The 24156-nt window shown below is 40.6% G+C and overlaps 2 protein-coding genes across 2 annotated transcripts in view; one reads left to right on the plus strand and one right to left on the minus strand.

Moving 5' to 3' along the window:
* LOC124299142 (protein odd-skipped-related 1-like) overlaps positions 1–11117 on the minus strand; it is a 31009-nt gene extending 19892 nt beyond the window's left edge. Inside the window, exons 1-5 of the mRNA XM_046752128.1 lie at positions 10884–11117; positions 5767–6123; positions 4630–4890; positions 3153–3379; positions 598–748 (exon numbers count right to left, since the gene is read on the minus strand). Coding sequence (XP_046608084.1) covers positions 598–748; positions 3153–3379; positions 4630–4890; positions 5767–6123; positions 10884–10890 — 1003 coding nt within the window. The 5' untranslated portion in view covers positions 10891–11117. The remainder of the gene's footprint in view (positions 1–597; positions 749–3152; positions 3380–4629; positions 4891–5766; positions 6124–10883) is intronic.
* LOC124299136 (kelch-like protein diablo) overlaps positions 1–24156 on the plus strand; it is a 136605-nt gene that overhangs the window by 47765 nt on the left and 64684 nt on the right. The window contains exon 2 of the mRNA XM_046752113.1: positions 20073–20334. The gene's annotated coding sequence lies outside the window, so the exon portion shown is untranslated. The remainder of the gene's footprint in view (positions 1–20072; positions 20335–24156) is intronic.

A 24156-nucleotide genomic window follows, 5' to 3' on the forward strand; every position in this document is an offset into this window, starting at 1 on the left:
CCAGCCCTTTTCATATTGATGATACCACGATTGTCGTAATTTCTACAGTAAACTACACCACTAGCCTTTTTACATTCTCTGAACAGTGAATTCAGTGACTGCGTGACAACGATTTCCCTCTTTCAAAGAATCGCCCTCTGTGAGGAAAAGTAACTTGCAGGTGTACCAATTATTGACCTATTTTGGTTCTATCTGTTTGATCCTTACAATTAGTTCTAAAATTACCAGGAAATAAATTTTTGGTGTCTTAACCCTCCAGAAATTGGTCGTAGGCGTCGATAAATTCACAATTTGCGCCGTGAACCTATAATTTTGCAAAATAAAAGGGTCAATACCGGTTAATCCATACTTTTGATGCGATGGCACAATGACTTTCCGATTCGATGTAATTTTTTTTCTCATTACAATTCTTCACGCATTCTGTATTCCTGTATTCGCAGGTATACATATAACGGTCTCTCTCTTTCTCTCTCTTTCTCTCTCCTCCGCTCTGCGTTGTACTAATTGATTAAATACACGTCAGAAATTCTCGGATAATTCGATGTCGTTTAAATCGGAATAGAATATACTTTATGGGAGAAAAGGATTGAAACTCACCGGTATGGATGTAGGTGTGTTTCTTCATGTCTGATTTCTGATGAAACCTCTTGCCGCAATACTGGCACGGATACGGCCGCGTGTCCGAATGGATCAGTAGATGCGTACTCAGCGTGCTGGACCGCTTGAAAGCTTTTCCGCACTGCTTGCACTGGGAACAAAGTACAGAAAATAGGTGATCAAAACTCACAGTCACTTTGGTAACTTGCATCGGGTCTAAATTACGACAAAACTCCGAAGTTGGCTACTTTGCGACGTCCATCGTGTTTCAAATTCGGTACGTCCAGACTTTTTAAACGAATATCGGAACCCTTCAGAAGGCAACAAATGTAACGAAATGAAACGTACAGTGTGCAAAATGTGGACAAAAGTCGGCGAGACGCGAGACGCCACATGAGAGAACGTTTTACCGAGGTGTGCACAATAAGAACGAGTCATTGTAAACGTGCTCGATGTTTGCTGAAGTTAATCGATTATCATGAATCATTAGAGCTCGGTGAGTTGTTTCCTATTTTTTATCGCATTATCATCGGACCGTCATATTCGTACATACACGCGATTCCAGGAAAAGGAATACAAGAAGCATTACGTCCGAGTCTCTGCGTTCTCGTACACAGTGTTGAAGTTAGACGTTGGCGATTGTGAGCACAGGTGCATCGCGAAGGTTTTTGCTCTCTCATTGGTTGTAGCTTGCGAGCATGCGCAGAACAAAGGCGACGACGGCGAGTCGCTGGCGGCTCGACTTTTCTCACCGATTATCGGATCGCTGTTCGAACTAGTAATTCTATGATATGTATAAACGTTTTTCGTACGCGTTGTGCGATCTTTGATATTCATCCGATCCACGTTTGCGCGTATGGAATCAGCGGGTTTTAAATTCCCGCGCCGTTCAGACGCCTCCGGTCGATAGCGTGAAAGTTTAAATAAGAAAATAATGCGGGGAGCGCGTCGCTATTAGCGTTCCTTTTTCAATGCCGTTGAATAAGAATGGGAATTGCAAGGAAGTTGTCGATTCATACGGGGAACTGAGGTGTACGAAGATGCCGAGACACCGAGGTGCGGAGTCCGCGTCTCATTCATACCGAGCTGAACGCACATACTTCCGGTTGCATCAGAGACAAAGACCTGGAAACGAGCTCACGCCGTTAAGATACTAATAAGCCTGCAATTTCAAACCGGGAGTTACATCTCTACCTATTTTCGATCTACCGTCGAGTGTTTTGCCGATTTAGCCTCGGTTATTTGATCGATTTTTACAAAATTATGAAATAAAACATTTTATATTGTGGCTACGGTGAAATTCGACGATTTGATTTCAGTGGCAGCCGGATATACTGGTATTCGTTTTTATAATCGTATCAAACCTGTGAATTTCTCTGATTTTAATCAGAATACAAAGAACTCAAATAATGTCTTCGTACGGTACAAAATATCTCGATTTCGCTGCAAGAGATCGTATCAATTTTCAAAAAATTTACCCCATGAGAGCAAAAAAATTGAAAACCGTTTGAGAACCACCTTAAAATTCAATTGTTTGTAACAACCAAAATCATATTGCTTGAAAAAAAAAAATAAAAATGCCAAGTGATTATTTTCTGGTTCTCTAGTTTGTAGACACATGTATAAGAATCGTTTTTTTTTCAATGTTCAGTCCCAAATCTGCTTCGAATAAAATTTCCAAACCCGTTACTTTTGGAAATAATTGTTCGTTTAAGACACGTTGCGCGAAATTGTTCGCGTACTTTGCATCTAGGAAATACGGGAAAGAATAAACATAGTCCATAAATTACCTATTGTGGTACTTGCAACGTGTATGTATACGTGTGGTGAGAAAAGCAGTAGAGCAATCAGTGACACGTCTGACAGGATATTCCGGGTTGACAAATTATCCGACTAATGGTCACCTTGGCCAGCTTTTCGAATTATATAATTACCACGGCATGTTTCGGGCTGATGTATCGCACTGTTAAGTGACACATGATGTTGCGTTGGCGTTAAAAGGTTCGTTCAAATGCTGGAACGCTTCGAAAAGCTTCGAACCGCAACTTTGTACACATACCGCGGTTTTGCCAAAGGGTAAAAATTTCTCGCCCCATTGACTTCGTTTCGTTCTACAGATGACAAGGAAATTCTGAGAGAAATTTTTAGTTCCGTTTATCGCTCAGTCCTTAACTATTTTCATTTTTTACCTCAATCGAAAAATGTAGTTCTAGGTAGAAAATGAAAATTAGTCTGGTATCCGTTACTATTCTTTCTCATTACGATCGCTGTTGCTATATTTTCTTGCAACAGATTGCGAAAATTTAATGCTTGTGCCACAATAAATTAACGTTAAAGTCTTGTTCAACTAAAAAAGTAGAACAAACCTCAAAAACTGATTTTGCGTTGCAATTACCGAAAAAGGATCGACGACAGCGCAAAATGGTTAGACGTACCTCGTTTTTTTGTAATTCCAACAATATTCAAACAGTTTTTTTTAACGATACCTGTTTAACTAAATTTTTCTCAATGCGAAACACGCATCAACTGACTCCGAGTCGGAACTTAAAACTTACCTGGAAAGTTCTCTCCGAGGAAGAGGGTGGCGTCAGTGGTGAATAATGTACGAGCCTCGATACGGCTGGGGTTGAGGCGATCGGGGGACTCCAGGACGACGGAGGCCGCGTTTCCTTCGCTTCTCGTTCACAGACCGAGCCTGGCGACCATATCTCGCTCTTGCGTAAACTGTGGCTCGGCGAACTGTCGCCTGGCTTTGTGCTCAGATTGAGAGGCGCCTCTTCCTCTGTAAAATAAAACCGACACACGCACACACCTGTAAATATCGAATATGCAGTCACTGTAGCCGTGGCGAAAGCTAGGACGAGATGTTTCTAAAACTGTCCGAAAAATACGACTAGAAACTAGTCCAGGTTGGGCTTCCCTGAGATTTTTTATATCGGTTTACCATAACGAAACAGGTACGAGGTATTTGACCAAAAGCCCCTTCATGCGACTCGGAAGGACATGGAACGATTATTTTTCATGAAAATGATTGGGTCCACGCGTTGGTACTCCGAATAGTGTCTGAAAATATTATTCCGAAAGCCTTGAAGCTTCAGGCCTGGCGGTTAGTGTCGACGCATTTTCAGTGCTAGAAAAATACTGGTTTTTCCATATCCTTATCAGTTTAGAGCAACGGTTCTTCCAGCTGTCCTTGGCGGGTTTGCTATCTGCTTGCAGCAATACTTGCACTCATAGCGCATTAGTGACGCATGCATAAGGAGCACCGATTAACCTGCACTTGATGCAGTATTACGTAAATTATACACGAACGGCTGATAACAACCGTTCGATATACCGCTATTTATTAATTAGTCGCGTCTTATCACCGTCAAACACCAGTCCAAGAGCGTAACAAAAAATGCGGGACGATGTTTTTCGCTGATGATATGGGGCAAGGGGGGGGGGGGGGGCAGATACTAAAATTTTGTGAACGTAAATATGTTAAATTTTCTTTTTTTTTTAGTTGCAAACAACGTAAATAGTGTCAATTTTCAATTTCCGGTAAGAAAAAAAAAATTTTATTTCCTTTTTTGTATTTTTTCGCAAAAAGTATACAAATGTTTTTTTTTTTAGCTTTTAATGGTGTAAAACGATGCTGGATGTCATTTTTGACCATTTACGAAATTTTTGCGGTACCCCATTTTGCCCCTTCCCCTATACTATACGACTGAAAATAACCACCCGTAGGATGGACGCACGATGTATGGTCACTCTACCATTTGTGGTATTTCTTTATAGAATTCCGTAATTTATTCATTTGACTTTTGACTTCTTCGATTACTCGATTCGAGACTAAATTCTGACTTTGAATAATTTTTGCACAGAAGTTGCTTCGCCTTGGTACTAGAGGTTCAACTATTTATTGTTAGACAACTGTAATGCTTATGCGGTAGACTGGATCAAACGATCACCGCAAACGGTACCAAGGTGATAAAAATAGTGCATCTACCTTACGTGTAATATGTTTATGGGAAGGTAATCGAGACTCACCGGCACTCCGGGCCTTCTCGGGTGTGTAACCACGATGCGTTACCGGGGAACTGGCCCTCGCTGGACTCAAAGGTTCAGCGGGATGTAGCTGGGCCCCGGTAGGCGTCGCGTTTTGATGATGGCCCGGTATTCTGGAGGGCAGTAGAGAATGGGGCAGCAGAAGACCTGCGGCGTGATGGGCCCACCAAGGTAAGGCCCCAACCGCACCCCCAGCGACGCTCCCGCCAGCATAGCCCCCGTAAACGAGACCGCACCGCATTTCTGCAAATTTGACAAAAAGATACGATGTGTTCATAGGAGGGAAAGAAATTTTACGAAAATGAAAAGCAGGACTCGGCAAGCGGACGGATTTACACGTAGACATCGACGCGCGTTGTTAGACGCGAATAAAAATGAAAATCAGTAATCAAAATGCATATCAAGTGTGTGTAATTCACAAAAATGGCATAAGGTTCGATGAATGTGTTTCTAAAGCTCGTGAGACGAAACTGGAGTTTCATTCGAATCAAGTCGAGTTTTCCATTTTAGCCCGCCGCGCCGTGTTGAATCTGCTGTTTCGAATTTCGAAGATCCGATAACAAATTCGGATTCACCGACCTCCAAAATCACCAAACTAAAACCTGCGTGTAGTTTTTTGTAACTTTCTTCGGAATAGTGGTGCAAAAACGAGCAAGACGTGAATATATGTGGCAAATTGGTTAAAAAGGTGACAAACAACACGTAATGATTCATGAAACCAGCTCGATATGTACACTGTTAAAAATGATTGTGAATTTACTACACATTTATCGTACAAAAGAGGTGTAAATTTACAAATTCGGTGTAGCAACGTAAATTACTATGCATTTTTTTTTTTTTTTTTTTTTTTTTTTTGAAATTTACAATGAAAATTTTCAATTTTACTAAAATTTATAGGAAAAAGAGAAAAAAAAAAAGGCAAAAAAGTAATTTGATTTCAATAAATTTTGTAGTAAATTTATTGCGTTCGTAAATTGAACACACAGTAAATGTACGGTGAACTCACTGTTCCGTATCCGTATAAAACTTCTAATACAGTGCAAGAAGTTCCGTGCAGAAATTTTTAACAGTGTAGAAATACGGAAACTGGTGAAAAATGGATAAAAATTCACAACTTACCACGGTTTCCGGTCGTTCCCGGGGAGAACGTTAAGTTGGGCAGACGTAAGTCAGGATGATGTTGCTGATGGGAGACTAGAGTGAAAGCGCTGAATCGGTCCAGGATCGGAGCCGGCGGAATCCTCGCGGACGCTGCGGTGCTGCCGCTGCCGCTACAGCTGCTGCTCGAGCTGCTCCTGCTGCTGTTGCTGTTGCTGCTCCCCCGTCCGCCCTCAGGACTCCAGGGGGACGCCGGTAAGGCAGAGCTCGGGCTTACCGGCGGCGACAATGTTGCCGGGGGCGACAATGCTCCGGCGGGAACCCCGACTGTGCCCGGGTGCAACTCCGGTTTCACGTGCCAGGACCTCGGGACGGCTTCTGGAGTGACAGAGAACGGGGACTCGTCACGGGGCTTGCGGGATTTTATCGGCAAGGATCGCGATTTTACGGAATAATCGCACGCTCGTGATTCGGGGTCGAAGAGCCGACGATTCGAACAAATCGAATATATTTATACGGGTTTATTCGCTTCGGAGTGACGAAATCGTTTCAATATTTGGAAAATAAACGTGTTTGCAGTTACTGTTTTTTTTTTTTTTTTTTTTATGTTGCGTTGCCTGAAAACAGTACGAAAAATTAACGAAGAGTCTGAATATATTTGTAGAAAATTCTTGCTCATTTTGACGATTTCGTACGCTACTGATATATTTTTAATCCTGAATGTGTACAAAAATATATTTTGCGTTTTGACGTTAATTTTCTGAACTCTTGTCAGCCGACACAGTTTCAGCACAATTTCGAATACTGTCGTTTCCCAAGATTTTAAATGATTTCATTGCTGTAGAAATAAAAGAAGAAGCGTAAGTTTATAAGATTTGCTCGCCTCATCGGCACTCCGACATTCTTTGAGATATCGTTGTTTGGTCAGTCTTCCTTACCGAAAGGGGAAAATTTCATTTGTTTAGACTATTATCAGAGCCTACGCATCGTTGACCGGAACAATTCATAGCCATTTGGAAAATCGTAATAAATCTATGAAAATGTCGACTCTAACGGAAGTCGAAACACCGTGACGGTCGAAATTCCTTTCTCAATAAACATGCGTTGATATTTTTCGCATAAACTGACTAAACGGGTATATTATTTACAATCGCAGACATATTGAATTAATTTCTAATAAATGTTTTAGGAAAAACTCGATATTGCTTTTGTTCAATTGTCCGTAAAATTCTCTCACGTATAAAAGTTATTTGTGCGAATAATACGTTTTATTGAAAAATTGAAAACATTATGAGAGCTGGCGCAGTCTGCACAGAAAAATAATTATACCAATATTTTAAGAACCGTCGGACTGAATTGCGGTCCGTAATAATAACCGCGCTACTTTTGAACAACTCCCACTCAACTCTGGCTACTCATGAATTTAATGCAACCCTGTTTGAGGCAATAAATACGCATCTATACCAATAAATACGGAAAGAATCAAATTGGAATCTGGCGCAGCTCCATTTAAAAAATGCGACGAAATTACCAGTCTCAAAATTCAAATATCCAACTTCCAAAATTACCGAAGAACGTCAATTAAGTGTAACAGCCATAAATCGCATTTTGCGCAATCGAGACTTGCGGTATAAATTTTTACCCAGTGGAAAACTAACGTTTTACGATTCTGCTAGTGGGAATTTAAGCTCACACAAACGATCGGTCGACGCTAATTCTGATGACACGGTAGCGTGAAAAAGAATTACATACTGGTATAACTACACGATATAAGCCTGTAACATGACGTGGATTTTATCGGAACCATATTACTCTCTCAATATGGGTATGGATATCTAAAGTATCCACGAGGGGCCGATACACGTATTCGTAATAATTGAAATTTCGTGCCATTACCATTGCGCTGTATAAGCTCGTAGGCGATAAAAAGAAGACGATCGTGAACGAAAGAAAACCTTGTGTATGAGCAAACCAGAAGATCGGTGATAAGACTGTATACGCGTCTAAAACGAAAACTTGGTCAATTTGTTTTCATTCAATTATTTTCCCGTGTTTCCCAAGCGTTTATAACCGTTGATTTTAAGCATCAAAGAACAGAGAGTGTTCTCCAATACTCGAACAACGATATTTTGGTGAAATTATAATTGTGATCGGTTGCAAAAAAATGCGTGTATCCAAATTATGCGCGAAAAAATTAAATCATCAAGCCCCGGTCGAAGGAGGTAAAAAATTTTATCGTAGACTTAGATTATTTTTCGAATAGCGGCAGCAACGCTGAGAGAAATTTTTAGTTCACGCTACCGCTCGGTCCTTAACTATTTTCATTTTTTACCAAAATCGAAAGATACAGTTCTAGGTAGAAAATGAAAATTAGTTTTTTAGTATCCGTTACTATTCTTTCTCATTACGATCACTGTTGCTATACTTTCTTGTAACTGTTGGGAAAATTTAATGCTTGTGCAACAATAAATTGACGCTAAAACCTTATTTAACTAAAAAAGTAGAGTAAACCGACAATAGCGCAAAATGGTTACGCGTACCTCGTTTTTCGTAATTCCAACTATATTCAAACAGGTTTTTTAACGATACCTGTTTTACCGAATTTTTCTAACTACTGTAACGAATGAAATTTTTCTCGGTGAACGAACATGCAAACGAATGAATTATCGGAATGAATATTCAATCAATTCTCAGGAAAATGTATCGAATAACGCAGGCAAAGACCAGAACCGTACGTATGTGAAAAAGTTATGCCTGAAAGCGGGGAGCAGCTCCCCGCCTCATATAAAACGATATCAAAGATTCGAGGCAGATATCAGGTGTGTATTTGTCCATCCACCTTCCCCGTCCGGTTGTGATATCCGAAAAACGTGTCTATCAGCGTCGAATCGTGCGTGTTTGACGAGGACGCGTCCGAACGCATTTGCACGCAAGTCGTTACGACCACCATAAATACGATTAGGAATAGCTTTCATTGTCCTGCGCTGTTCTAACGCGCGTAACGGTAACGCAGGGCGAAAATTTACTCGCGTGAAAATAGGCATTACATGTCGGATATGTGAACGTGGAAACGGATCGAGTATCGCATCTTGTCGTGATCGCATAAAATTCAATGTACGCGATTAGGAATTAATCGATCAAATTCAAACGACTAGACTCTGTGAAGATGTCTCAATTCTGTAAATAATACTTTAAACCTAATAAAATATTTTCCAGCTGTGAGATTCGCTCGAGATTCGAATCAGCCTTGATTCGTTCTTTACATTTTTCATCCCCTACGATGCAATCTCATTTGTGTTATTTACGCGGGGCTGCAGGAATCGGAGAAACTCCAAGAAAAATATTAAAAGAGAGAAAATATCCCGAAATACAGACGTTGCGTGGTTGCAGAAATCGATACGGAATGAGATCTGTTTTTTTTTTTTTTTTTTTTTTTTTATTTCGTTCTTTTTCTTTCTTCTTCTCACTTTTTTTTTTTTTTTTTTTTTTTTTTTCTTTCTCGCGAATCGACGTAAATACCTTCAGACAGCGACCAAATCAAATAAAGCGATCGCTTGTGTGTATCTGGCGACTGACGTAAGCGTCTGAATAATTTCCATATATACCTTTTACAGTAACAATTTTTTTTTTTTTTTTTTTGAGCATTTTCCGAACGACATATCGATGCCAGAAGGTGGCGGTTGACTTTATGCCCGTCCCGTTCCGTGATTTGACATTGACAAATGTCTCTCTATATATAAAGCTGCCTCGCGTATTTATATGACACGGTATATAACTCGTGGTAGTTTGTAAGTGATGTATAACCAACAAAAAGAGAGTGTCATGTGTCTTAAGAAAGATCGTGACACGTATAAAAAAAAAAAAATCCGAGCTAATATACATATAAAGTATTTTATTATTTTTTTTTTTTTTTTTATGCCACCAGCAAAACAACGGTCACGTTGCTGCTGCAGAAACGATATTTTTGGTACAGCAATCATGTGTGGTCAGGTGGTGTGCTCTCCGTCAATCCAACGTTAAAGTCTTTTATATGAACGTTTTTTTATTTGAGGTAGTCAATATTTGAAGGATGCGTATCGTAGGTAATCTGAGTAAAGAAGCTGGCCAAATATTAAACGTGAGCCGTAAACGAGAAATTAACGTTTATCTCGGATCAAATCTACCGCACAGCAGGCTTCTGGATTACTATACGCCGCAGCCCCTGTTACGATTATAACGCAGATTTGTTAATTCCGGCTGTATGCGTAATAAGTTTGACAAGTTAATTGTCAGTTACGCCGTAATACGTACGACAGATTGATTCGCGAGAGAGACGAAGAGGAAGGAGGTGAAAAAATTTAGAAAAAAGAAAGAGAAGAAGAAACCAAACCCAAAAACAGAAAAAAAAAAAAAAAAAGTTAGAGAGGAGGAAGAATCACTTTCGCGGAACATTGATGGTAGATTTAAAGTTCCTAAATACCGTACAGTAATTACGTATCAGACGGTTAAATAGGTGTATTCGTCACTGTGGTGAATAGAATCTGCATAGCTTTGCACGCGTGCACGAATTGTAAACCTGGTCTAATGCAAAGAACGAATCTCTGTCCTTACCGAGGAGACAATGTCCATTGTAACAACGGGGGGGGGGGGGGGGGTTTTCTTTTTTGTCGTCTTTGCAATCTTTTTCACGATCGCGCGAAAAGCATGAGTAACACACTGATTTAAATAATATGATTCGTTGTATAACCCATTCACGAGTTGCCCTGTTTTTCATCGCTTGGTACGAAACAGCTAGACGATTTGTGATTTAACGTGAATCAAGCTACTGAACGATATAATAACAACAAGCGTCACTGCAAGGCAGAAGCTCTCGTCTCGAACGTGTCAAATTAACAGGTTATTCAAGAGTTGGAAGAAAACGAGGTGTAAAAAATCGTTGTGATTATAACGAATGAATATCACACCACCGGCAATAGAGAATGTAATTCGATATTGGAATTTATTGTTTTATTTGTTTTTCAGTTAGCGTTATTAATTGTTTCGTCGATCGCGGTGCCAATCTCTCGAACGAGAACCGATCACGATCGGTGAAACGTAGTTCGTTACCCGAAAATCTCTACCCAGTACAACAAGAGAACGACGGTTAATGTTAAACTCACCACACATCACGTTTCGACGCTTTCTTCCACACACCGGAACAATCCAGAGTTCATCAATATCTCGGCATGCGGAAAAATCTCCCCCGGAAGCCTCTCTGGGAGTAAATGGATTTCCAGACTGACACGACAACTTCCTCGAATATAAAAATCGTCGACGTAGTTTTTATCACTGCCGCGGATCTCGCTAATAACCGTAAAGTCTACGTCCAACGGTATTTAAAAAGGAAAAAAAAAAAAAAAAAGAAAAGAAAAGAAAAAAACCAGTGTTCCGGACGTGCGATCGTTCACAAACAAAACTGACGGAAATATCGCGATAACGAAACTTTCCCACTGCAACGTACGATCGGACTTCACTGAGGTCTCGAGTTAAAGGCCCGTTTCGTCAACAATCATCTTTGCACCCGATGCCGATCTTCACTTTCGTGCAGAGCCTCGATCGGCGGTATATTCGTTCGCTGTCGAAGATATCGCTACCGATTTCCCATCGGTGTTCTCGCCCCAAATAACCCGCGAGACGAGATCTGTTTTATCCACGAATGGCGTCGGGTGGCAAGGGTGTAGGGGGTGGGGTGGGGGTGGAGGGGCGGCTGCGTGTTTTAAGACCGATCGGTGTAAAAGGCTTCGCGATCGGCGGAACGGTCTCTGCCCTAACCTGGCCAAGGACCTCGACAGACTGAGCCGGCGATGCTCCCTTGCAATCCTCGGGCTTCCATACGCGCGTACCTTGGCTACCTGTCGCAGCTCAACCTGGGGTTACTTTGACGATGCCCCGCCCATTGTAGTCACGCCGGCGGTGCAGGAGCGGCTAGTCGGAGTTAAACCTGGAGGGGAGATATCAACCCGTATGCAATAGGTGACGATCCGCGCGGTAAATTCACCTTTACGATGATCCGATTACGCCTCGTTAAACGATCCGCTTGTTGGTAGGTATAAATTGACGAGAGACATTTTTAGTTACGGTTAACGCTCGGTCCTTGACTGTTTTCAGGTTTTTTTTTTTTTTTTTTTTAATTTTTTTTATCACAATCGAAAAATATTGGTGCAGGTTGGATTGTGAAAATTTGTCAGTATTCTTTCTCGTTACGATCGCGGGTACTAGAGATTTTCTTGCAACTGTTGCGAAGGTTTAATGCTTGTGCAAGAATAAATGGACGTTAAAGCCTTGTTTAACTAAAAAAGTAGAGTATACCTCAGAAACTGATTTTGCGTTGCAATTACCAAAAAAGGATCGATGATGGCGCAAAATTGTTAGGCGTAACTCGTTTTTCCTAATTCCAACAATATTCAAACAGCTTTGTAACGATGCCTGTTTTACTGAATTTTTCTAGTTACTGTAGCAAATGAAATTTTTCTCAGTGTACGGTACGCGGAATGCGCAGAAATTGGACGGAATTTTGAGTATCGGGTATACGGTTGGATATAGCTTGTCAAACGGTTATGATTAATCGGGCGATAATGTAGTTGTTGTACGATCGAATGCATGTTTGTGGGTATGCGTTGAAAGTGTATCTTGGTTCTTTGAAACCAATTTAACGAATGCTAGCGCCACGCATATTATTGCCATACTTTGGCGTTAATGTTGAGTGCAGACATTTACGTTTCAGGTTTCTTTGTTTTCGTTCAATTTACCGAATACTTATTCAAATGCGCAACGAGATGATAAATAATGATTTTATACGTCGAACGATACGCTGCATTTAATTTTTTTAGATCAACTGTACACTTGTTTAGATTTTTATTGCAATTGCGAACATCCCGTAAAATCTACCTTGATCGTTTTACGATTAATTGAACTATGAAAATATACATTGTTTTTTGTCTGAAACTATTTTACAGGGTACCTTGAAAAATAATTCTACGGGATAATGTCATGACGTAGAAATTGGATAGAATATTATAACTTTGAAGTGACGGGAAATTATGATTTACAACGATACGTTCACTTATCATCGTATTACTACAAATTCAATGCGTCAAATTCACACGATGTAAATTTCTGAATATCTTGTGAAAGGCCAGCCATGTCTTCTCTATATCCTATCGAACAATTCGTCTTTTCGATAAAAAAATATTTATCCATGTATATATTATTCTTTGATGAGAATTTAGAAATGATATAGTTTTCTAGCAAAATAATATGTTTTCACGTTACGATTTCTTGAACATTGATAAATTTCGTAAAATCCTGTTACAGTTACTTGTATAAAAGTTGGTCTAGGTCACGTTGTAAATTTATACGTACGCTGTCTGCAAACCTTGCTTGCCTGCCAAGAACTGATAAATATATAACTCGGAATGACCGCGATAGAAATGAAAACTAAAAACCTGTAGATAAAACTTGATTGGGGAAAAACTTCAACGTCTAAATGGGATCTTCAGCGAGCTTCCGAACGTTTAGTTTTTCTTCTCATACCAAATAGTAACTGACAGTATCGGCCCAGTGAGATTAACGATAAATCTCTGAAACCAATTCACTTACTGTAAGAATCATCTAATTTTGAGAGGAAAAAGACTTGTGTCAAAATATCGGTAACGAATCTGAAACCTTCTACAACGTTATAGTTTTCACGGCGTGCTTGTAGATGCATGTTGATTCTGTTAGAATCGTGTGTAGGATAAAAAAATAAAAGGGGGAAAAGAGAAACCAGGCTCAATTACTTCCCATAGCGTGTATAATCGACACAGGAGTTGGCGAAAGATAGATAAGTAGATGGATAGATGGATAGATGGATAAATAGACGGATAGATAGATTCGATTTATTTGCCTTGACTTGTAACAAGCCGTACGGCACAAAAACATACGAATGTTATTAACAAACAACTAATAACGGAAAGGTAGGCTGGAATGACAATACATAGTTAATAGAGTAAAAAACATAATCATGCGCTCGTACCAACTAAACGAAAATTAGACTTCAAAGTACAGTCAACCAAAAGAATTTAAGTTGGAGTGAGTTTGCAATTTTTCCTAAGATAATTCATACCGTAAATAATAACAATTGGTAAATTCGAATTGTTATCGACATTCCGGACATTAACTTTAATAATACCGTAAATGTTAAGAAACTGTTTTTAGAACGAGGGTACAATTGGAACTTCCGAATAACTAACTAGAATTTAATGCTCACAATCTAGCTAACGATTAATTACGAGTTTCAAGTGATTTCGAATAAGCCAGAAGTCTGGATTCAAACGATTCAAGGGAATTTTAGACGCGGCAAAGAGAACCAACGCGCGGGATATGTGGTGACGATTTGTCGCGAGTCAGGACGAGTCACGACGAGTCAGGAGAAACGGATCGGACGATCGTTGTTTCACTCTCGGCGTCGATTAGATGCGCAGCATTTGGGCGGGGGCGGAGGCGGCGCCGCGGCGTCTCTCCTCATTGGCTACCTTGGAGGAAGACGGATCCTCCTCCTCAACGCCGCATAACCTCATCGTCGGCTCTAGATTCCGGACTGTAATCTAGAGCGGATACGCACTCAAGACCGACTCAATCCCAACTCTGATCCAACCGAAGTCGACATCACAGGTTGGTCTGTTGGTAAGGAGGAAAAGTGATCTTCGACCGAAGGCGCGAAACTACGGATGGCTATTTCGTCCTACACTGAGAAAAATTTCATTTCTTACAGTGACTAGAAAGATTCTGTAAAACAGGTATCGTTAAAAAAACTGTTTGAATGTCGTTGGAATTACTCTCCGGTAACAGCTAGAAAACTAATTTTCATTTCGTACCTAGAACTATATTTCTCGATTGTGGTAAAAAATGAAAATAGTTAAGGACCGAGCGGTAAGCGGAAATAAAAATTTCTCTCAGTGTATCCATAGGTCGTATTCAGTCTAGAAGTAATGTTGCCGAACCAATTCGACTCGGTTGAAAGGACATTACGCCTGAGGGTTAGAAAGAATAACGCACCTGTAATTGTTACACTAGTACCAAGTGAAAATGATCATTGATAGGCGACGCGAGATGTCGTACTGGGACAAAGTATACATGGATTACTATCCATATTGTGCACCCAAAGGAGTGACCTGGAAGGTAATTGAAAAGTGCCGGCTTATCTCAATACATGGCTCTGTAAGCTAATGTCAGGTTTCGATTTATATCGTACAAAGTACGTATACTCTGTCAAATACTCTAACATATTGTTACCGGGTACACGATCCATCATGGACTGTCGGTAATAAAAATCACGAATTGTTTACACTCTGACTATCTCGAAATTTCCACCTCACAGATGCTCATCAACGGCATAATTCCAGCCCATTGGGCCGAAATCGATACGTAGGAGCTGCAATGTTGAAATAACGGTATAGATATGGAGTCTAAAGTGCAGCTTAAATCGTTGTGCACACTGTTTGGTGTAAAATTCAATAACTGGCCGCGTGTGTCTGCGACACGCAAATGTTAGAAAATGGCATGAAGTTGTGTAAAAACTTGAAAAAATTGTAACAGTCACGCTCAAACACTGTTCTTTCTTTCAAATGCGAATCTTTTCGGCACACGTTTATAGGTATAATATTAAAGTTGTAGGAAAATGGTAACTGACGATATAGGCACAATGTTCACGTACACCCAGATCCAGGTGGAAGTAGAAACTGATAACTTGTGTTGCTCGTATTACACACATGAAATGCTGATACGGCGAATTGAATATTGAATCACGTTACGTGGTAACCGTGCGTCAAAGCTATACTTAACCCACCTAATTCGACTCTATCGACATCGTCGTACATCACAACTGCTCTTTCGGTTGTTACAATAGGTTATCGTATGGGTTACGTGTGGTGATGTTTCTCAGATCTAAGAAACGTGTAACATGGATTTATACGTCAAAGTGTGCAGAAGGTTGAATCACTCTTCGTTAATGTCGTATTACAGGTATCAATTACTACACCGAGAGAAATTTTTAATTTCTTAAGGATTTTCATTCTTTACTAAAATCGAAAAATATAGTTTTAGGAAGAAAGTGAAAATTAGTTTTCTAGCTGTTAACGGAAAGTCTAGTATCCGTTGCTATTCTTTCTCGTTACGATCACTGTTGCTATATTTTCTTGCAACTGTTGCGAAAATTTAATGCTCGTGCAACAATAAACAGACGTTAAAGCCTCGTTTAACTAAAAAGGTAGAGTAAACCTCAGAAACTGATTTTGCGTTGCAATAACCAAGAAAGGATCGAAAAAAGCGCAAAATTGTTAGGCGTACCTCGTTTCTCCTAATTCCAACAATATTCAAACAGTGTCTTTTAACGATACCTGTTTTACTGAATTTTTCTAGTTACTGTAGCAAATGAAATTTTCCTCAGTGTATAACAGGTACACAGTATACGCACACAGCGTACAACCGTATGACATAACCTTGTCGTTTTGCGCTATCCTAGTAAGTCGCGGCAGCCTGGGTATGAAATTCAGCACGACAAGTAGCGTTTGAAAAGTAGGTGACAGCTGGTAAAACAATACACCAACGTCTATATGGCAGAGACGCGTTTTGACTCGGAGTGTATATTTTTAAGCACGCGTCAATTCGCCGTTTAGCTTTGTGGGTGTATCGCCGTTATCCTCGTCATATTGTTGTAATTGTTGTTTTTTTTTTTTTTTTATTTTTTTTTTATTTTTCGCTTCACATTTTCTTTCAAGCTTATGCAGACAATAATAGACAATATAACGATATATAGCTTAGCTTAGGATAGGTGTAACGTGTATGTATATTCATGTCGTGTATATAATATTGTACCCACTGTTACAACTGGCTGCAAACGCATAATGCACGTATATACGAGCGAAGCGGTGTCGTTTTACATTTTCCGATTGTGTAACCGTCATTCTGAAACACTTATCAAAGTTCGCATGTATCGTAGCATTTGCACGCATAACCATATTGTGCATCTATTTCTGCCCGGTTATCAATGCGTCGCGATTAAAAACTTGCGACTGCACGCGAGTTCAGGGCCGTGCCAATCGCTGTACGACCCTTTGCGAATTTATGATTGTATGTAATAAGTGGACCGTGTAGAGGAATTTGTGACGAGTTTTCAGAATTTATAATAATCGGATATACGTACACTGTTCTTGGAACAAGTGACACCGTTTAATTAAACAACGTCTTCAGGTAACCGCGGTCTTGACGTGCTAAATATTTTCTGCACAGGCCGCGGTATGCATTTAGGCAATGCAACATGCCTGTATTTTATAATGACCGATGTTTTTATGCGAAAGATTAACGCCGGACTTAATCGTATGCGTATAAGTATAAGTATATTCTTATCGGCTAATGCGACGTAAGAAACACGAAATAGAAAAGTGAAAATAAAAGCCACCTTCAATTGTAACGATTGCCTGGCTTCGTACAAATTACACCGTCGAAGAACCTCGCTTTCGATATTTCTTGCGAATACCTTGAAAGAGAATCGAATATTACCAAAAAAATCAATCGTCATTCGCAGTTATCAAGCCTTTGCACACCTTTGTCAAAGATCTTTTACAATGAATTTTGAACCGAAGCTCTACTCGGCAAATTCAAATATTGCGGGACTCTGATTATCCGATATAAGGCTGGATGTTATATTGCAGCTTACCAATTCTTTGAGACACATTGAGACTCTTGAAAAAAATATTTTATGCAGGTATATACAGGGAGATAATTCGTTTGCGTAGGTGGAACAGGTGGTATCCACGGGAAGATCACTAGCGCGATATTGACGCGCATATATGCGGAGTTAAGGTGGGATCCGATGTTCGTGTTATGTGTATAATATAATAGAAGCTGCAATAGCGAACGAGTATCTGTGTAACACAGACGTGAAAATATCCTTCACACTTTCAGATCGTGCACAGTGTGCCATTGCAGTAGATATCTTCAGGGGGGAATTAGGGAGGAACGTTTTGCAATTGCGTATCTATATTGGAAAAATTTACTCGGAAACCGTTGACAATAGTCAGTTATATTCTTGACATTTCGACCAGAACTTCCAATACCATTTTTGGATAATAGTTGAAAAATGAAGTTAGAGTAAAATGAAATATCAAGTTTATTCGTCAACATTCATAAATATTTTACTTAATAATAAAACGATGTTTTCGTACAATTTGTTCAATTACTTACAAACTTTTACGGGTTGATTTTCTTAGGAAATGGTATCTTATACTTAAGATATGATTTTTCAAATGCCACGGTAGTCGAAAACACGAAGCTGAAACTGAAAGCCAGAGTTAGCAGCGAAACGTGTTAAACTTTTTGAAAATAGAGAAATGCAGTTTAGTCTTATTGTTATAATTCTATAAAACTCTTCGGGGTTTAAAGTATTTCACATAATTTTGATTTTGGGACTTCGCTACTTTATTCAAATGAACATGGAACGTTTGGCTGCTAGTTTCAGCCTCGTGTAGAAAACTTGAGCACTTGTACTTCGAACAATTTGAAACTAGAAGCATGCTGAATTCTAAGTATACTTCTAGAAAAATCATCTTGAACAACTTCTCGTTAATTGCAGGACCTTGCTCATTTTCAAACCTGCGAAGACTCGCGTGTAAGGTATAAAATGGTACGTTACAAGGAGACATTCCGTTAACGTAAGAACCTGCTGCTCCGTACATGCGTGTACAGAATACAGCGTCTATTTGCCGTCAAAAACGGTAGTGAAACAGCTTTCTTCGTTAAGCTGAGCATAAAAGAGATGGCACGGTCCAGCAGAGAAAGAGTTCCGAAGGGTTGCGTGCAGTCGACAGTCGTCGCGGTTGCGGTAAAGATTTCGAAAGCGAAAGATTTCGCGTTTCCTTCCCATTCACCTGCCCCGGCGAAATATCATTCATTCGTTTCTTCGTACATTTTTGCCTTTCGTGCCGTCCGCTTGTTCCATATTTCAGCCACACCGACGTTAACTCTGCGAATAAGTATGCAGTGACACACTGTGAACAGTTTTTAAAACCGAATTCACGGTGATGCAAGTATCGAATTTAGCGCAATTTAGATACTTTACTTGGCGTTATGCACCCGTAACTGGAGACTGCCCTGCATGCGTCAAGCATCCTGATAGCGAGATGGTACAAAAGATAGACGCCTGATCAGTATCTTTATAAAGTATACTCGTAAATATGAGAATACTTGCGACAATCGACTTTCGCTCGTTTCCTTGCCTCAAGACCACCGAATGGTATCCATCGGCACGTGTGTGTCCGGCACTGAACCTCATACGTAGACTGGAATTGAGATGAATAATAAGGGGTAGAATTTATGGAATCGTCTTGTCACATCGATCATCATTTGGCGCGTAACTGCAGTTTTTGATACATAACTCCCGAAAAACCTCAATTTTTCTTTAAACTTACAAGTACTTGTTTCGGGCACAACTGTATCCACACTTGAGACTATTCAAACCCATTGTACTCAGAGCATTTTGCAGACCTGAGCAAAAGAAAAGTGGTAGATTTTCCGATTTCCTACATTCTTTTGAGCAACACAGTATTTGGAATTCTGAAGTTAGTTTCTGACAAACTGTTCCTTGTTCCGAGAGAAATTTTAAATCTCTCAAGCTCAGGAAGTGTTTGTGATTGGTTCTCATGAATATGGAACGAAAAGAAATAAGAACTGGTTTATATATCAAGAATATCGAAATTTTCGTTAAGCGTCTGACTAAAATAAGGATCTAAAAATCACTGGTAAATCCTCGTCAATCCTGCAAGCTGTTATGAATGTTGACCTTGCCGATGTATGCAGACCATTAAGAATTATCATGTACGTATCGAAATTAGAAAACTTTACTAATACGGACCGTTAACAACTCGACTATTTAGATTCCGTGGTATCGAATCTTCATTCGTTGTTTTATTGAAAACTAGACGCTTTAGAGTTAAAAATTTCAATATGAAAATGGAATGAGGATGAAAATATGAACGAGCCGAGCAGAGGCTGTAACCGGTCTTCTTATAGAAATAGAACCACCAGAAACATATGCAAAGAGTAATTGCGTGCCTTATAACATCGCGAATGTACCTTCGATCAAAAAAGTCATCAAAGTACCGTGTGAACACTGGTAACAATTAATTGAGTACTACATCCGCTTACCTTGCGGATTAAACGTCAGACTTATACGTGAAAAACACTGACTATACTCACAGCTCAAACAGAAGTACGTTACCATTGTAGAAAGTACGGTTTAGTAACGGCCAACCCTTGGTTTGTTTTTACCTTAGGGATGGTTCCGCGCGGATGACGATCAGGGAAACGGCCCTACTGATGATGGCACAAGCGTATGCGGGGTGGGCACCATCAGGAACGCACCCTAAGCGAGGAAAGGTGTACAACGAAGGTATCATCAAAGCATCCTGCTCTGTGCAAGGTTCCCATTGGCGGAAGCTTGCTGAACACAGAATGACGCAAGGCTCCACCGACATTGGTGGGTGGTGGAAAACCAGAATAAGCCGTTCACTGAGATCACGTGACCAACACAAATGCGTAAGTTTTAGTTCACGTCATCTTGAGCTGGACAGGCTTCGCTACTTATCTACTGTTCGTGTTCACAAAATGCCTCCGCCAATGACAGTGACACGCTCCGACACGTGTCGGCAGAGAAAAGTCACGCTCCTGTAACTATGCTCGGAGTCAGCTTTCGTTCAGGCAATGGAGTCCTGAATATCTGTAATCGTATGGTCAAGAGAGTTACTGGAGTTTAGAATTTGAAATCGTTTTGATATCGTCACTGACTGGAAGATCGAAGTTCTTTTAGGCTCAAATCAATCACGGGATAACATTTTACTTTATTGTATCGTAAAACATTAGCCAGATTACATCTAACGACGGAAAGACGAGAGAAAATCGTATTTTTGAACATTGACAACTGCCAGTGATACAGCAACTGTCACTTCGCCGTTAGCACTGAGAATCGTGACGGTAGTTGAACAAGCCATATTATTTTTGCACCATAGCTGCACTGGACTGCTCATGATTTCTTATTATACATGCACCCTCCAGTAAAGAACGGATAAGGCAGGTATTTCTATTGGCTCACACCTGCTGTGCACTATCGCATTTTCTCCATTTCGCTGGAATGCAGAAGGGACACTGTGATGCTCAACTAAAGAATGTGATTTTATCGAAGGTACTACTTGCGTCTGATGATGATCGCACCATTTTCCATTATTTATCCTTGAGCAAGGCGCAAATCGTTACATACCGAGCTCTATTGTTGCGCGTGCTACTTTCCATTTTTTTGAATTTCATTCTTGAGTATTTCGAAAATGAATCTCGTGAACGAATTCGTATCCAGTAAACTGAGAAATATTTCATTTGTTATAGTAACTAGAAAAATTCAGTAAAATAGGCATCGTAGAAAAACTGTTTGAATATTGTTGGAATTATGAAAAACGAGGTACGTTTAACCATTTTGCACTATCGTCCATCCTTTTTCGATTATTGCAACGCAAAATCAGTTTATGACGTTTACTCTACTTTTTTAGTTAAATAAGACTGTAACGTCAATTTATTGTTTCACAAGCAATTAATTTAAATTTTCGCAACAGTTGCAAGAAAATATGGTAACAGTGATCGTAATGAGAAAGAATAGTAACGGATACTAGACTTTCTAGTAACAGCTAGAAAACTAATTTTCATTTTGTACCTGGAACTATATTTTTCGATCGTGGTAAAAAATGAAAATAGTCAAGGACTGAGCGGTAACCGGAACTAAAAATTTCTCTCAATGTAGTTGACGTTTTACAAAAATCGGTCATTGCCATAACTGAGGTGATTGATAGCGAAATTTACACGGCTTAATTTATCCAAAACTATGAACCTGTTATTAAAATTATGAATTACGTGCAGCCACTCATTTCACCGCAATCAGAAGTCATCCAGCGTTCCATTCAGATTGGATTACCTGCATTTTTCTGTAAGTTTAGAGATATAGTCCTGTAGCTTCAGCACTTTCCAAGATCGCATTTTGGCAACTATTTAACCCTAGAAGTTAGGTTTTTTGAGATGCTTCAAAATTTCCAACGGAATCATTTCTAGCGATCCTTGGACCAGTTCTTTTATTTTTTTCAAATTCATCAACATTTACTAACGACCGACAACGAATCAAGTATTACTTATGACAACGGACTGTGCAGAAGACATTTCTCAACCCATCGGTGATAATAGGATAAGGTTACGTTATTTTACCGTCTAACGAGCAATAGATAATCGGACGCATTTGCGGAGCTGAAGTTGGCTGAAAATATTATATTGTGTAACAAGGAGGCAAAGTCGGTCTTTTCGGGCTGAGCATAAGTTGGCAAACACGCGAGGCAAAAAGACAGTTACCTCCTTGTTGCACACGATTCTATCTATAACAATAGTATGTTACGCTTTTTTTTCACGAAGCACAAAATCGAGGTTAGGCTTGCATAGTGAATATCTCTCGCCAAGTATTTGCTAAATGGAGAAGAAGGCAAACAAAGAGAGCATCAAATGATGGATAGAGATAGAGAGTCGAGTTTCTCATACGCGTACGGTGAAGAGCAGCTGCGGCTTATTCACCGACGAATTTCAGTATCCTGAGTTCTCCCACCCTCACACGCGCAAGAGAAGACCACCCTGATCCACAATTTGCAACAAGATAAACCGTAAATTATAATCCTGGCAGGGATACGAGGGTTGCCGGTGTACCAGGCGCGCCTTTCATCAAGTCATTAAAATTCGACATCTTTATACCCTCGGCTTGAAATTACACTGATGGTAAATTTAATGCAATTGGGAGAAATACGAATTTTCATTAATCGAATCGACTTCATTTCATTCAAGCTTGGATAAATCGCGTATCGTTAGGTGCTGAAGAAAGTTGAAATATCAGTCGAATTAAGCAAAGTCCGGTATTTTGGTCAACGACGTTTTTAAACTCGTTTTTAAGCGATGCACTATTTCTCCAAATCTAACGATGAATAATTGAGGCAAGTAACTTTCCTTTGTGATATCGGATTGGTTTACAATTTTCATCGCATCTCTTTTTCTTTAGGTACATGTCACCCTTAGCACCCGACAGAAATAAATTGGATAATAATTCGGATAAATTCCCAGACATTCGGTAATGTAAAATCGGGAAAGTGTTTTTTGGTTGTTGTAGAAAAAACCGGATCCCGAAAAGATTTATGGTTAAAGAAACTTTACCAGACGAAACATTATCATAATTGATCAGAGTGTTTTTCGTAGCGTCTGATCCTATTCAGTAAGTCAAATCACACGTATTTCGATTATCGTCAAAATCATTCGTAGACAGATTTGAACAACGTAAAATAAATCATCGACAAAAAAAAAAAAGAAATTCCGAGATTCTAACAGTACAAACCGGTGTTTCTCCACGCTTGCGCTTAGGTGTATAAATTACTATTTTACAGGGGTAGAGTGGATAATCTCGTTGAACGTATCGGCGCTATCAATCAAGACAGTGGGTGGAGGTAGCGCTTAGCGAAAGATCTTCCTCTCGGTTTTGTCGGGCGAACCATAACTCCTTCCCCGGTATCCGGCGGTTACCCCACCTCCGGACTCCCACACTCCAGCACGCGCTTTAACACACACATGCGTCCAGCACGCGCCGCGACACCCGCTTCTCCCTGCTAACGGCGGTTCCCCTCGGCACGCGACAGGCGCACGCCGATGGCCTATTAGTTTTTTCCTTTTCCCTCTTTACAGCTCTCCGGCTCACGGGCGTCTCGCGCGAGCGCGTGTGCGCATGTGTGGGCGCGAGTGCGCGCGCACACAGAGACATGCGTGCGCGCGAGCCCCGTATGCCCCGTATGCCTGCGCCGTAGCGATGCAGCGTCAGGCAGCCGGGCGAATCGGACTTCTCCGGGCTTCCCTGGTGGCTCTGTGTAGGAGAAAGCGGTGCTGCGTTGGTGCTAGCGCCGACGCACGTAGGACCCGGCGGATCTGGTAGCCCCGATGACATCTGGCAGGCAGGCCCGGGGCCCGACGAAACTCCGGTGCAGTGGACGAACGAACGGACCCAGGAACCGCCGTGCCGTAGCGGCTGGACGGGTTGCCCACATATGCGCCTCGCGCCACAAACCTTCGCGATCCTTGCTCTGCGCACTACCGAACAGGCCGACAACATAACGGTCAAATCCGACGCCGGACTACTCGCACTCCGAGGAGGGGAGGGGGAGAGAAAACGGCACCCGCTGATCGGATTGCTTTTTGCGGTTTCGGCACTAGAATTTATGACGACGCGTACGGTGGTATTGTACCGTACAGCATCAACGGTTTCGTGTATTGTACGTATATCGGTGTGTAATAGCTAACTGT

The sequence above is a fragment of the Neodiprion virginianus genome, chromosome 2 (genome assembly GCF_021901495.1).
Source record: "Neodiprion virginianus isolate iyNeoVirg1 chromosome 2, iyNeoVirg1.1, whole genome shotgun sequence".
In the NCBI taxonomy this organism is placed as follows: domain Eukaryota; kingdom Metazoa; phylum Arthropoda; class Insecta; order Hymenoptera; family Diprionidae; genus Neodiprion; species Neodiprion virginianus.